This window comes from Schistocerca nitens, chromosome 4 (genome assembly GCF_023898315.1).
Source record: "Schistocerca nitens isolate TAMUIC-IGC-003100 chromosome 4, iqSchNite1.1, whole genome shotgun sequence".
Classification (NCBI taxonomy): domain Eukaryota; kingdom Metazoa; phylum Arthropoda; class Insecta; order Orthoptera; family Acrididae; genus Schistocerca; species Schistocerca nitens.
The window spans coordinates 448,104,634-448,118,889 of NC_064617.1; the positions used below are offsets into that span (position 1 = coordinate 448,104,634).

The 14,256-nt window shown below is 38.5% G+C and overlaps 1 protein-coding gene across 1 annotated transcript in view; it reads left to right on the top strand.

Annotated features, from left to right (window-relative positions):
• LOC126251479 (glycerol-3-phosphate phosphatase-like) overlaps positions 1-14,256 on the top strand; it is a 91,125-nt gene that overhangs the window by 10,542 nt on the left and 66,327 nt on the right. The window contains exon 3 of the mRNA XM_049951926.1: positions 6,393-6,553. Within this exon, the coding sequence (XP_049807883.1) occupies positions 6,393-6,553 (161 nt within the window). The remainder of the gene's footprint in view (positions 1-6,392; positions 6,554-14,256) is intronic.

The following is a 14,256-nucleotide window of genomic DNA, read 5'->3' on the forward strand; positions in this document are numbered from 1 at the left end:
TAAAACTCAACTCGACTAAAAGGTGGAAGAAGTGGTTGATAGGGCATGTCCTGAGGCATCAAGAAATAATTAATTTGGTAATCAAAGGAACTCTGAGGGATAAAACTTGTAGGGGAGATCAACATTTCAGTACATTAAAAAATTCAAATGGAGGCAGCATGCAGTAGTTACAAAGATACAAAAAAATTTTCAATAATTGTCTAGCATGAAGAGCTGCAATAGACCACTTTTCAGACTGATGAATTTTTCTTCGTCTTGTTATTCATATTCTTCCAAGAGTCTCTATGCTCCAATGCTGATCCCACATGTTGTCTCCAAATGTTTCACAGCTTGGTGGATATGATAACAATACCAATTTACATGCTCTTCTCCCAAACCAATGAATAAAATGCATAAATTATTTGTGACAATCTTATGAGAAGGATAGACTGCTACTCACCATATAATGGAGATGTTGAGTCACAGACAGACATAACAAAAAGACACTAAACAAATGAGCTTTCAGCCAAAAGGCCTGCTTCTGAATTAGACAACACACACACAAAAGAGACCATTGTCTCTGGCTGCCAAGTACAATGGTCGTGTGTGTGTGTGTGTGTGTGTGTGTGTGTGTGTGTGTGTGTGTGTGTGTGTGTGTGTGTGTTATGCTTGCATGAATTTGTTTTTGAATTTTGTCTACTTCAGAAGAGACCCTTTTGTTTAGCATCTTTTTGTTGTACTTGTCTGTGACTCAATGTCTCCACTATATGGTGAGTAGCAATCTATCCTTTTCATAAGATCTGTCATAATTCCATCCTGGATTCCCATTGTTTAAATTATTTATGATTTACATGATGAATAGTACTATATAGTATGATAAAATAATGGCCCTTTATCTCCTTGGTTGTGCCCAGGGAAGGCAAAACACTTATTTTACAGTTAAAGAAGATTCATACAAAGGAATCTTTGATGTACACATTTGATAAATTTAAATGAATTCAGTGACTGCTCTCTTGCTCAGTGATAACTCCAGTTGAGTTAAGAATTTAAGGCACTGACAACCAAGCTTATGTCAGAGAGAAGTAAGCAGCTGATTATTTGAAAATAAATTATTTCAGGAAGCTAGTAAAATCACATTACATTTCATGAAGGATAAGCATGCTCAGAGCATGGATGAATATATAAGCTCTGTATATTATTTGATGGATGTGAATTCATAATAATGATTACTACAGAGAATTAACAGTATAAAAATAATGGCAAGTAGAACAGCTGAAATTACCCACAAAAACCATGAGATAGCTAAGAGACAAATACATGTAACAAAATACTAAATTTTAAGCTGTGTGAAAACAGTTTGTTTCTTCTGGGACTGGAGACAAAATACACAGAAATGAAGAGTTGAAAATCTTAAGCAACTAATTACTTTTGAATACATTATGGGCACAACAGTGATCAATGTCTTATAAATAATTACTATTAAAAACAGTCTTGATCACAATTTATTTAACAAGGTGACCGGTTTCAACCACTACTGTGGTCATCTTCAGACCATTGAGTAGGACCTACTCAATGGTCTGAAGATAACCACAGTAGTGGTTGAAACCGGTCACCTTGTTAAATAAATTGTGATCAAGACTGTTTTTAATAGTAATTATTTTTAAGCAACTAAGCAGATAATTTTTAACTTATGATTAAGAGAAACCTACCAGTGACAAGAGCAGAATGATTATTTCTTTACTCACATTCTCAGTATCATATACTATAAGGATGCCTATGCATATGTTTTAATTTCTTTGTTTTTTTTCATTATTTTTCATATGGAATAAAGTATCTCAGTGGTTATCAGTGGGTATCACAGAATTTGTATTCAGGAGAGACTATGTTCAAGTGCCAATCTGATTACCTTCATTTAGGTGATCATGCTTTTGTGGAGATGCATTACAGTATGCATGGGTTCACCAACCATCTGCTTCAGCAGATCACAACAGCAGATGACATAAATCAGCCATGAGCAAAACGGACTAAGCAGGGGAATCTCTCTGCCATGCACTGCCTTGCTGTAGCCCATGGGTTTCCCAGAGAGAAGCATGTGACCATAACTTCCCACACCAACACCAAATGTCTGACATGCTCATCCAAGTGAGTTAGTGTTATGTAGTGAGTGTCTTTTGTGCTGTGTGGATGTGAAGATGGGACTTGTCACCAGGTGCAGTAATAGTATTCTGGACTTGTATGGTTGCAAAGCAGATGATGCCAGTGAATCTGCATCATACGCTTAGGCTGAATGGTGTTTGTAGACATCTACAAAAGAGCTTGCTGAGCCCTAGTGGCAGAACGATAGAATATTGTGCAGATGAGCCAATTTTAGATTTATGTTTTTCACGCTGTCCCCAGCCATGTCACAGGATCAGTGGACTACCTTAGCGTCATACAATTTTAAGTAATGATTTTATCATAGTGCATAGTGTGCCACATGTCTGTTGATTGAGGTATCTACCACGTGCATACCTTATATTTGCTAAGTATGGAACAGCTGTGTATAATTTTTGATATTTATGATTCTTTGCCTGCCACTCACTGAAACCTACAGTTCTGTATGGCTACTGTGTGCAAAATGTGTCTGTTTTTATTGCTATGCAATTTTACTATGTTAATGTCCTGTGTTAATTTTTACGTAATTGTGTCCTGTTCCCATAAAGGAACTGGAAAACCAAGAGTACTTTCTGTGCTCTGTTTGCTTTATTTTTCACTAACTCCCATACGTACTGGTGTACTATAGGGCCATATGTGCAAGGAATTTCTCACAGTTTGCCTAAATTTCTACAAGTTAATTCAAGGACAATTTCCTCAACCAGATTATGTGCAGTTCCCTATCCCCTTCTTGCCCATTTTGAGCAAACTCACTGTGTTTAGTGACCTTACTTTAACAAGGACACTGAACTTTAACTTGCCTGAAAAATTAATTCCTTTCCTGTAATTTTGTGAGATGAGCAAACACACTGTGCCATAAACTCTGGGCTCAATTTTATCTATATTACAGCATAATTTTGTTTGAAAATGAGCTTTTGGCCCTGTGAAACCAGTCATGTGATCTATAAGTTAAGCTGAAACCACCGTACTTCTATGTGGGCATGACAACCAACAGGCTGTCTGTCCGCATAAATGACCACCGACAGTTTGTGACCAAGAACAGCTGGACCATCCTTTTGCTCAGCACACCACCCAACATCATGTTCTTCATTTCAGTGACTGCTTCACATCCTGTTCCATCTGGATCCTTTCCTGTAACATCAGCTTTTCTGAACTGCACAGGTGGGAACTCTCCCTTCTTCTTCTTCTTCTTCTTCTTCCTCTTCTTCTTCTTCTTCTTGCATTACGGCCTCTGTAGGACCACGGGTAGCCCCTTTGTGGACTGCATTTTCCTTTCTTCTCCCAGAACCTCTTAATTCTTTCTCTTCTTCTCTCCTGCTCTTCTTCTGAAATCTTCAGTTTCTGTTTCTCCTGGCGGCTCCACTGGTGACATTCTAATCTTTTCCTGTATTCTTCTCTGTCATTGATCTCCGGCATATTTGTCGGTGTATATTTGTTCCTCCAATTTTCCTTTCCTTTCTACCTTGATCCCCAATTCCAACCAGTCCTTCTGAAGTTCAACAATCCACTTGGTTCCTGTCTTTCCCCTTGTCCTCCCTGAAGTTTCCCACACTCTCTTCATCATTCTGTCCATACTCATCCTAACTACATGCCCAGCAAACCTTGCCCTTTTGAGTCTGATTTCCCCAGATATTGTTCTCATGTTCTGGTACAGTTCTTCCCTAGGTCTTCGCATCCACCTCTCTCCACCTCTTTTGGGACCTAGTGTTTTTCTCAGTATTTTTCTCTCTTCTTTCTCTAGTTGTTCTGCCCCATTTCTTCCTAGTGTCATTGTCTCAGCAGCATATAATACTGCATTCCTCACTGTTGCCTTGTAGTGGCTTATCTTTGCCTCTGTGGATATACTATTTTTATTGTATATCTCTCTCGCCATGCAGAAGGCTGACCTCATCTTCTTTATCCTCTCTGTTATTCCCTCCTTGCTCCTGTTCCTTCCTGTTATAAATTCTCCCAGGTATTTAAATTTGTTCACTATTTTCACAGTGCCTTCTGGTGTTTCCCAGTCTGCAGTGGTGTTTAATGTCTTTGTCCTGTTATAGGCTATCCTCAATCCCACCTTTCTGGCTACCTTACTTGAGTTGTCGAGTTGTGTCTTTGCGTCTTTGCATCTTCTGCCATCTCACTTACTATTGCTATGTCATCTGCAAAGGCTAGGCAGTCCACTTGAGCCCTGTTGTCCTTTTTGTCCCCCACATGGGTCTTTGGTATTCCCATTTCCTCATTTATTGCTCTCCACTGCCTGATCACTTTGTCCAGTGCTATACTGAACAACAATGGTGACAATCCATCTCCCTGTTTAACACCAGTCTTGATCTCAAATTCTTCTGACAGTGCTCCTCTGAATCTCACCCTTGCTTTTGTGTCTGTCAGAATTTCTTTTATGAGTTCTTGCATAGTTCCATCAAGTCCTCTGTTCTTCACGATCCTAACAAGAGTCTGTCTGTCGATGGAGTCATATGCCTTTGTGAAGTCCACGAACTCTCCCTGCAATATATCCTAAATTCTCGTAACCCTCCCGGCCTCAACCTTCATTAGTCATTGTCCTTACCCATCTAGCCCCTTCCCTATTCCCATTTCAGTACTACACCACCCTCTATTCCACCAATGCACCCAGTCTGTTTACTTCTCTCCTTGAAAATCTTTAGCAACTGATCAGATCACTTTGAACTTCTGATTAAGAGCCCTCCATATAACCTCCCCAACTGCACCCAGGTACCCTACCCTCTCTCCACCTCACCCCTGAACACTCCCACAAGCAGCACTTTACCATCACCTGCCCCTACCCTGGTATCCCTCCCTGTCCCCCCCCCCCCCACCGCCCCCACCCAGTTGCCTCTCCTATCATGCACTGCTGCATGTAGTCCGGCTTCAGCTAGCAGAGTCTGTGGTCATGTGTGTGTGAGTTGCATTTGCATGAGAGAGTGTGTGTGTGTATGTTGCCATTTTCAACAAATGCCTTGTTGACAGTAAGCTCACTTTCCAGTAGTCTTTTTATTGTGCCTGTCTGTGACTGAGCATCTTTGCTATATGGTGAGTAGCAACTATCCTTTTCATAATAATATTGTTACATTTTCCATTCTTTTATTTTACAGAATAATTTGAACTTTTCCATTCAGTTCAACTATCTGTTCTCAGTTTCATATCTTGTTTACAATATATTAAAATTATGCAACTGTACCGAAAGAAAGTACAGTAGACTCTCTACTATCTAGCTCATGAGTACTCAGCCTTCACGCTATCCAGCCTACTTCATTGATATCATAATAATGTACTGACTGGGCTGCAAGGATGTTGATGCAGAGGTTGTCTCAGAATGGATGGCAAACAGTGAAGCTGATGAATTAACTGATAATGACATTATAGAAATGGTAACGCAGGGGGAAATAATACAGGGGGAGGCAAACTTAGATTACAGGAGTAATGTCATTCCACATTTGGAAGGGTTAAGATGATGGAGGCACTGCAACAGTACATTAGTGAGCAGGAGGAAGCCAACACCAGCTGGTACCACCTGTTTGCATAAGTGGAGGGATACTGCAGCACAGAAGAAGGGTAAAGGAGGGAAATAGTAACCCCTCAAAGACTTTTTAAAACATTAAATCTGCAGGTTTCACCTTTTCTCTTACACCTAGCTCTTCACATGTGTGTAATCGTACATTCATAGTTTACAATGTTCCCTGTTCCCTGTAATAATTTTTGAAGGATGCAGTATGTACATAACCAACACTTATAACTAGCATGAATTATATAAGAAGTAAAAAAATATTAATAAAATTGGATTTTGGTATAAAAGATGGGCATTTTGAATTGGTGGGGTTGGAAGAGAGAACTGATAGAACTCCAACCTATCCAACTTTTTTGAGTCCAGCTTGACCTTCTGCTACTTTGGGCTGGATAGCTGAGAGTCTTGTGTATTACTTAAATACATTGTGCATGAACAACTGTCTTATGGTAAAAGAAGTAATGTAAATTTTCATTTCAGTCCTGCGACCTCTCAGTACAAGATTCCTTGATAAATTTAGTTATATTTTGTGTTTTTTGCAGCTTTTGTTCTATACTAGGGAAAACTTTGGATGACCAAAATATAATGAATGATTAATTTAAGTTTTGACAAGATATTCTCCATGCTCAGTATGTTTTTTTGAGTAGATCACACTGCTATAATAAAGTTTGATGTTATCTTTAGACTGGAAATATATCTATCATGTAGATAAATATATGTTTCTTTCACATGTTTTAATTCAGCAAGTCTTATATAGGTGTGTTGTGGATGGGTGACCAGCAGATTCCAGGCTCTATAGAAACAATTAAAAAGCTTGATGAAATGGGGAAAAAAATATTTTTTATATCTAATAACAATCTTCTGACTGTTGAAAAATATCTAATGAAGATCCAAGCCATGGGCTACAATGCTACAAAGGTAAGATCTTTATTATTTTGTTTCCATGGATTGACATACATATTCATATACTCATTGAATGTGATATGCCACAGAGCCCAGCAAGAAAGAGAACCTTGAGAAATATGGAAAAAATAAATAAATGATTTTATAGAAACATAATGATTATGTACTGCTCATTTGTATGACACTATCATTATTAATGATAGTTTGTTAAATACGACATTATGCAAAAGTATTTTTTTTTTTTAGTCTAGCTGTATTTAATTGGACTGGTAAATGGACTGGTGGTTAAAGCCTCTCTTTGGGAAGACAAAGGTTATAGATATTGCTAAGTAGAAGGATACAACCATACAATATGAGAAATTGAATATGGAAGTATTTTTAATGTTAGTTTCCTTGCAGTGTGTCATACCATTCAGTTCAATGTTTATACCACTTACAAACTCTCTGCCTACATAAAAATGGACATGTGTGACATGTGTTTGTTCACTCACACTTTGCACACATTTAACTTACTATCTGAAAAAAAACCTATGAATGTGATACAACAAAGTGGTGGCATATAACATTAGCATTATCCTGGAATGCCTGGAGAAATTTCAACCAAATATGTTGCACATATGGCTTACTACATGAAAAAATTTTTTAACTTCTGGTATGAGATTACTTTACCACCCTTAGAGGTGAAGTATGTGTAATTGTGGAGTGCATGGATCAATTTGAGGATATATTGATGCACACATGACATATTATGTTATACAAAATACTGTGTTGGTAAGACTCTCCCACCCTTTTAAACTTAACTTCACAATACCTCAGGCAAGTGTAACCAAACTATGTATACATACAATCTTCTCACTGGGGAAAATCATTCAGTGAGGGTAAGAAACCTTTTGTACCACTGGAAGTGGAACTAGGAGTGGAAAGTTGAGCTCCTGGAGCAATTTTGACAAATTCAGTACAGACATGAGTTCCTATTGAAACTGTTCTCAGTGCACTTGTACTTCATTCTTGTATTATTTACAACTGAAATGAACACTTATGAGAGTACAATGTAATTAGGTATTGTGTCACAATACTCCAAAAATAATTTGTACATTCTGTTTATCTCTGTTAACAGTGAACCATTTCATTACAGTACAGAAACAAATTATTAGGATTATGGTTGCACTACTAACTTCCAAATAAGGATGGTAAATTGCACTTCAGCACCATATAGGCACCATTCTCCAGTGCTGTCCTCTAATTCTGTGGTCTCTTACCAATTACGTTAAGTAGCAAATGGTAGCTGTCTTGATTCTCACGCATCCACTTTCTTGTCTACATTTATATACTAGACAAACCTGTACATTGAAAGAGCTGCCAGGAATTGATCTTTTGCAGAACAACCTGGATGTTGTTCATCCAACTAGCTGTTTTTGAACAGAGAGAGAGAGAGAGAGAGAGAGAGAGAGAGAGAGTGTGTGTGTGAATTCCTAGAGGACCAAACTGCTGAGGTCATCAGTCCTTTTGAACAGTGAGACAGCAATCAGGATTGAATCACCATTCTGCTGAAGCTTCTCTTCTGTTTAAGAGAAATGTTCCCCATTAAGGAATTACAAGTATTAAAGTTAGGATCAGATAGTGAGTGAGTGCTTATTTAAAGTGGAGCTACTAACAGAGGGCCAGTGTGTGCCGTAATTATCATATGGCAGTGATCCTTGGTAGATATTCTGTCATGTTAATGCAGAAAAAATTTATGCTGGAAAGAAAATTATTTCCGATTGTACCTACCAGGTGTGAATCTGGCACTGTACTCTGTTTGTATGATGGTATGACCTCCACAATGAAATTTGACAAGCCATAATGTAAGGAACAGTATGACAACTGCGAAGGAGAGCATGTACTGTTAGTGAATCTGTTTTATGTGAATGGCAGCAGTTATAGTGCTACATTGAGAGAGTGTCACCGACTGGAAGGTCTGAGGAGAGGCCTGATGCCATTATATGTTTTAAAGAAGATGATAATTAAATTTGAAAATATGGGTGTGGCACCTTTAAAAGGAAAGAGTCCTATCCCAGTGGAAGTTACTGACAAGGTTGCTGTTGCTGTAACTGACCATGCAGCATGTGCCGTGGATAGTGCTAGTGCTTGTGCAGTGTCATAAGGATTGCCCATCACATGGTCAACAGTACAATAAGTTTTGTGGTCTATTTTACACCAGTACCTATACAACATTCACACAGTGCAGCAAATGAAACCTTATAATCCGTAGCAATGTTTGGATTTGTCTTCGATTCCTGATACAGATCAAAGTTGATTACATGTGGCTGGATAATGTTCTATGGAATGATGAAGCATGTTTTACACTACAGGCTGCATTGAATTCAAAGAACTGCTGAATTTGGGGTACTGTTAAACTGCAAGCTGTGCATGAAGAGCCATTACACTCACTATACGTGACTGTGTGCTGTGGATTCACGAGCATTTTATTCTTTGTCCATTCTTCTTTGAATGAATGCACCCAGAGGATCTGTCAGGTGTATCATGGCAACAGCACATTTCACATTTTCAAGACCTCCTTGTATTGCATGTGATTCCTGCTTTATAAAAGCACAACTGTATGGAAACCATAGTTTTCATGCAATATGGGACAATAAATTATGTTACTCACCAAGTGAACGCTCTGCTGACCTGCCAGATCACCCAATCTTAATCCATGTGACTTTTGGCTCTGAGGACATCCGAAAGAATTTCTTTACCAGGGACATGTTCGGTCTCTGCCTGATATGAAGGCCAGTATACAGAACCACATTGCTCAGATTCTACCGAAACTGCTCTGATCACATCATATTATGGATGCAGCAACTCAATGACATCTCCAGTGCTCATATTGGACAAATTGCTTAATCAGTGGTTAATAATAAAATCAAAATTAATCCTCTCTCATTTGTTTGATGTTTTCTGCCCACATCCAATTTCTAGTCCATTACATATGGAAACATTTCAGTATGTTTCTCTTGCATTCAAAGTACTCAATTTGCACCTGCTGCTCAAAATGGGAACTAACTTTTTTCCAGCATAAATCAGTTCCATATTAATGCATCCCCTCTCCCTCCCCCATGAACCATATAACTTGCTTTGGTGGATAGGCTCGCATGCCTCAGTGATACAAATAGCCATACTGTAGGTGCAACCACAATGGAAGGGTATCTGTTGAGAGGACAGACACATGTGTGGTTCCTGAAGAGGGGTAGTAGCCTTTTCAGTAGTTGCAGGAGCAACAGTCTGGATGATTGACTGATGTGGCCTTGTAACATCAACCAAAACAGCCTTGTTGTGTTGGTACTGCAAACAGCAACAACTGAAAGCAAGGGGAAACCACAGCTGTAATTTTTCCCATGGGCATGCAGCTCTACTGTATGGTTATTGGAACTGAGATACCTAGAGTAGTAGATGAGTTTTCCTGTTTGGGAAGCAAAATAACTGGCGAGGGTCAAAGTAGAGAGGATATAAAATGTAGACTGGCAATGACAAGAAAAGCATTTCTGAAGAAGAGAAATTTGTTAACATCAAGTATGGATTTAAGTGTCAGGAAGTCGTTTCTGAAAGTATTTGTATGGAGTGCAGCCATGTATGGAAGTGAAACATGGACGATCAACAGCTTAAAGAAGAAGAGAATTGAAGCTTTTGAAATGTGGTGCTACAGACGAATTCTGAAGATTAGATGGGTAGATCACATAACTGATGATGAGGTACTGAATAGAATTGGGAAGAAGAGAAATTTGTGGTACAACCTGACTAGAAGAAGGGATCAGATGGTAGGACACATCCTGAGGCATCAAGGGATCACCAATTTAGTACTGGAGGCAAGTGTGGGGGTAAAAATTATAGAGGGAGACCAAGAGATGAACATAGTAAGCAGATTCAGAAGGATGTAGGTTGCAGTAATTACTCAGAGATGAAGAGGTTTGCACAGGATAGAGTAGCATGGAGAGCTGCATCAAATCAGTCTTCATCAAAGAAGACGAAGTAAATATTCCTGAATTCCAATCAAGAACAACTGCTAAGATGAGAAACATAGAAGTAGATATCCTCGGTGTAACAAAGCAGCTTAAATCACTTAATAAAGTCAAGGCCTCCGGTCCAGATTGTATACCAGTCAGGTTCCTCTCAGAGTATGCTGATAAAATAGCTCCATATTTAGCAATTATATACAACCTCTTGCTCACAGAAAGATCCGTACCTAAAGACTGGAAAATTGCTCAAGTCACACCAATACCCAAAAAGGGAAGTAGGAGTTACCCACTGAATTACAGGCTTATATCACTAACATCGATTTGCAGTAGGGTTTTAGAACATATACTGTATTCGAATATTATGAAGTACCTTGAAGAAAACGATTTATTGGCATGTAGTCAGCAGGCATTTAGAAAATATCGTTCTTGTGAAACACAGCTGGCTCTTTATAATCATGAAGTAATAAGTGTTATTGACAGGGGATATCAAATTGATTCCATATTTTTAGATTTCCAGAAGGCTTTCGACACTGTTCCTCACAAGTGTCTTCTAACCACAGTCCTTGCCTACAGAGTATCGCCTCAGTTGTGCGACTGGATTCGTGATTTCCTGTCACAAAGGTCATAGTTCATAGTAATAGATGGAAAGTCATCAAGTAAAACAGAAGTAATATCCGGCATTCCCCAAGGAAGTGTCATAGGCCCTCTATTGTTCCTGATCTATATTAATGACATAGGAGACAATCTGAGTAGCCGTCTTAAATTGTTTGCAGATGATGCTGTCATATACCATCTTGTAAAGTCATCAGATGATCTAAATGACTTGCAAAATGATTTGGATAAGATATCTGTATGGTGCAAAAAGTGGCAATTGACCCTGAGTAAAGAAAAGTGTGAAGTTATTCACATGAGTACTAAAAGAAATCAGCTAAATTTCAATTACGTGATAAGACACACAAATCTGAGGGCTGTAAATTCAACTAAATACTTAGGGATTACAATTACAAATAACCTAAATTGGAACGATCACATAGATATTATTGTGGGTAGAGCAAACCAAAGACTGCGATTCATTGGCAGAACACTTAGAAGGTGCAACAGGTCTACCAAAGAGACTGGTTACACTACACTTGTCCACCCTATTCTGGAGTATTGCTGTGTGGTGTGGGATCCGCATCAGGTGGGACTGATGGATGACATCAAAAAAGTACAAATAAGGGCAGCTCGTTTTGTATTATTGTGAAATAGGGGAGATAGTGTCACAGACGTGATACGTGAATTGGAGTGGCAATCATTAAAACAAAGGCGTTTTTCGTTGCGACAGGATCTTCTCATGAAATTTCAATCACCAGTTTTCTTCTCCAATTGCGAAAACATTCTGTTGCCACCCACCTACATAGGGAGAAATGATCATCACAATGTTGTTGTTGTTGTGGTCTTCAGTCCTGAGACTGGTTTGATGCAGCTCTCCATGCTACTCTATCCTGTGCAAGCTTCTTCATCTTCCAGTCCCTACTGCAACCTACATCCTTCTGAATCTGTTTAGTGTATTCATCTCTTGGTCTCCCTCTGCAATTTTTACCCTCCACACTGCCCTCCAATACTAAATTGGTGATCCCTTGATGCCTCAACACATGTCCTGGCAACCGATCCCTTCTTCTAGTCAAGTTGTGCCACAAACTTCTCTTCTCCCCAATCCTATTCAATACTTCCTCATTAGTTATGTGATCTACCCATGTAATCTTCAGCATTCTTCTGTAGCACCACATTTCAAAAGCTTCTATTCTCTTCTTGTCCAAACTATTTATTGTCCATGTTTCAGTTCCATACATGGCTACACTCCATACAAATACTTTCAGAAATGACTTCCTGACACTTAAATCTATACTCGATGTTAGCAAATTTCTATTCTTCAGAAACGCTTTCCTTGCCATTGTCAGTCTACATTTTATATCCTCTCGACTTCGATCATCATCAGTTATTTTGCTCCCCAATTAGCAAAATTCCTTTACTACTTTAAGTGTCTCATTTCCTAATCTAATTCCCTCAGCATCACACGATTTAATTCGACTACATTCCATTATCCTCGTTTTGCTTTTGTTGATTTTCATCTTATACCCTCCTTTCAAGACACTATCCATTCCATTCAACTGTTCTTCCAAGTCCTTTGCTGTCTCTGACAGAATTACAATGTCATCGGCGAACCTCAAGGTTTTTATTTCTTCTCCATGGATTTTAATACCTACTCCGAATTTTTCTTTTGTTTCCTTCACTGCTTGCTCAATATACAGATTGAATAACATCGTAGAGAGACTACAACCCTGTCTCACTCCCTTACCAACCACTGCTTCCCTTTCATGTCCCTCGACTCTTATAACTGCCATCTGGTTTCTGTACAAATTGTAAATAGCCTTTTGCTCCCTGTATTTTACCCCTGCCACCTTCAGAATTTGAAAGAGCGCATTCCAGTCAACATTGTCAGAAGCTTTCTCTAAGTGTACAAATGCTAGAAATGTAGGTTTGCCTTTCCTTAGTCTAGCTTCTAAGATAAGTCGTAAGGTCAGTATTGCCTCATGTGTCCCAACATTTCTACGGAATCCAAACTGATCTTCCCCGAGGTCGGCTTCTACTAGTTTTTCCATTCGTCTGTAAAGAATCTGCGTTAGTATTTTGCAGCCGTGACTTATTAAACTGATAGTTCGGTAATTTTCACATTTGTCAACACCTGCTTTCTTTGGGATCACGATAAAATAAGAGAAATCAGGGCTTGCACAGAAAAATTTAAGTGCTCGTTTTTCCCACGTGCCGTTCGAGAGTGGAATGGTATGGAGACAGTTTGAAGGTGGTTCATTGAACCCTCTGCCAGGCACTTTATTGTGAATAGCAGAGTAATCATGTAGATATAGATGTAGATGTAGATGTGTAGATGTTTGGACTGAAGACCACAACAACAACATTAATGCATTAAAATATCTACCAAATTTCACTGCCATATGATAATTAGAGCCCACAGTTGACCTCTGTGAGTAGCTGCATTTCAATTACAACTAACAGTGTGTCTCACTTTGGTGGTTCAAATGACAAGTGTCTTTGAATAACCTTACAGTCTTTCAAGTCATTATTCCAAAGTAGTAATGAAAATCAGGGAGGGAAGAGTCAGTGACATGTGTTTCTGATATTGATTACTTGTTTCCCTTGTTATGAAGAAATACTGAATGCCATCAGGAGCATTTATGGTAGACGTGATAGATTTGCAATAACTACTTTACAGAATCACAAATGTCTCCAAACAACATTTGGATACTGTGGTAATATTCTGTTTTCAAACTTTGATGACAAATATTGTTTACTGTCTTCTGTTTCACTAAATTTCTTTCAGTGGAATAATTGATGTGCTTCCTTGATTATTACTTAATGGGTAAGAAATTACTGTCTTCATCATTTATACTCAGTAATAATCATTAATTCATACAGTCAATCCAGTGTGTGGACTCTTTATATATGCGCTTAGAGAAATTAGAAAATTCATTAAACTTTGTAAAATAATTTGAATATTTATTGGACATGGCATTATTGTCACAGAAAAAAACAGTAAAATTCATCTTTACTATTTTGGGTAATGTGGGATATGTCCTAAAGTTGTACGATCTTTCCTGATGTAGACAGTATTACACTTCCTGAAAAAACAAGTGAAGCATCAGAAGGGGAGGAGAAAACCAAATT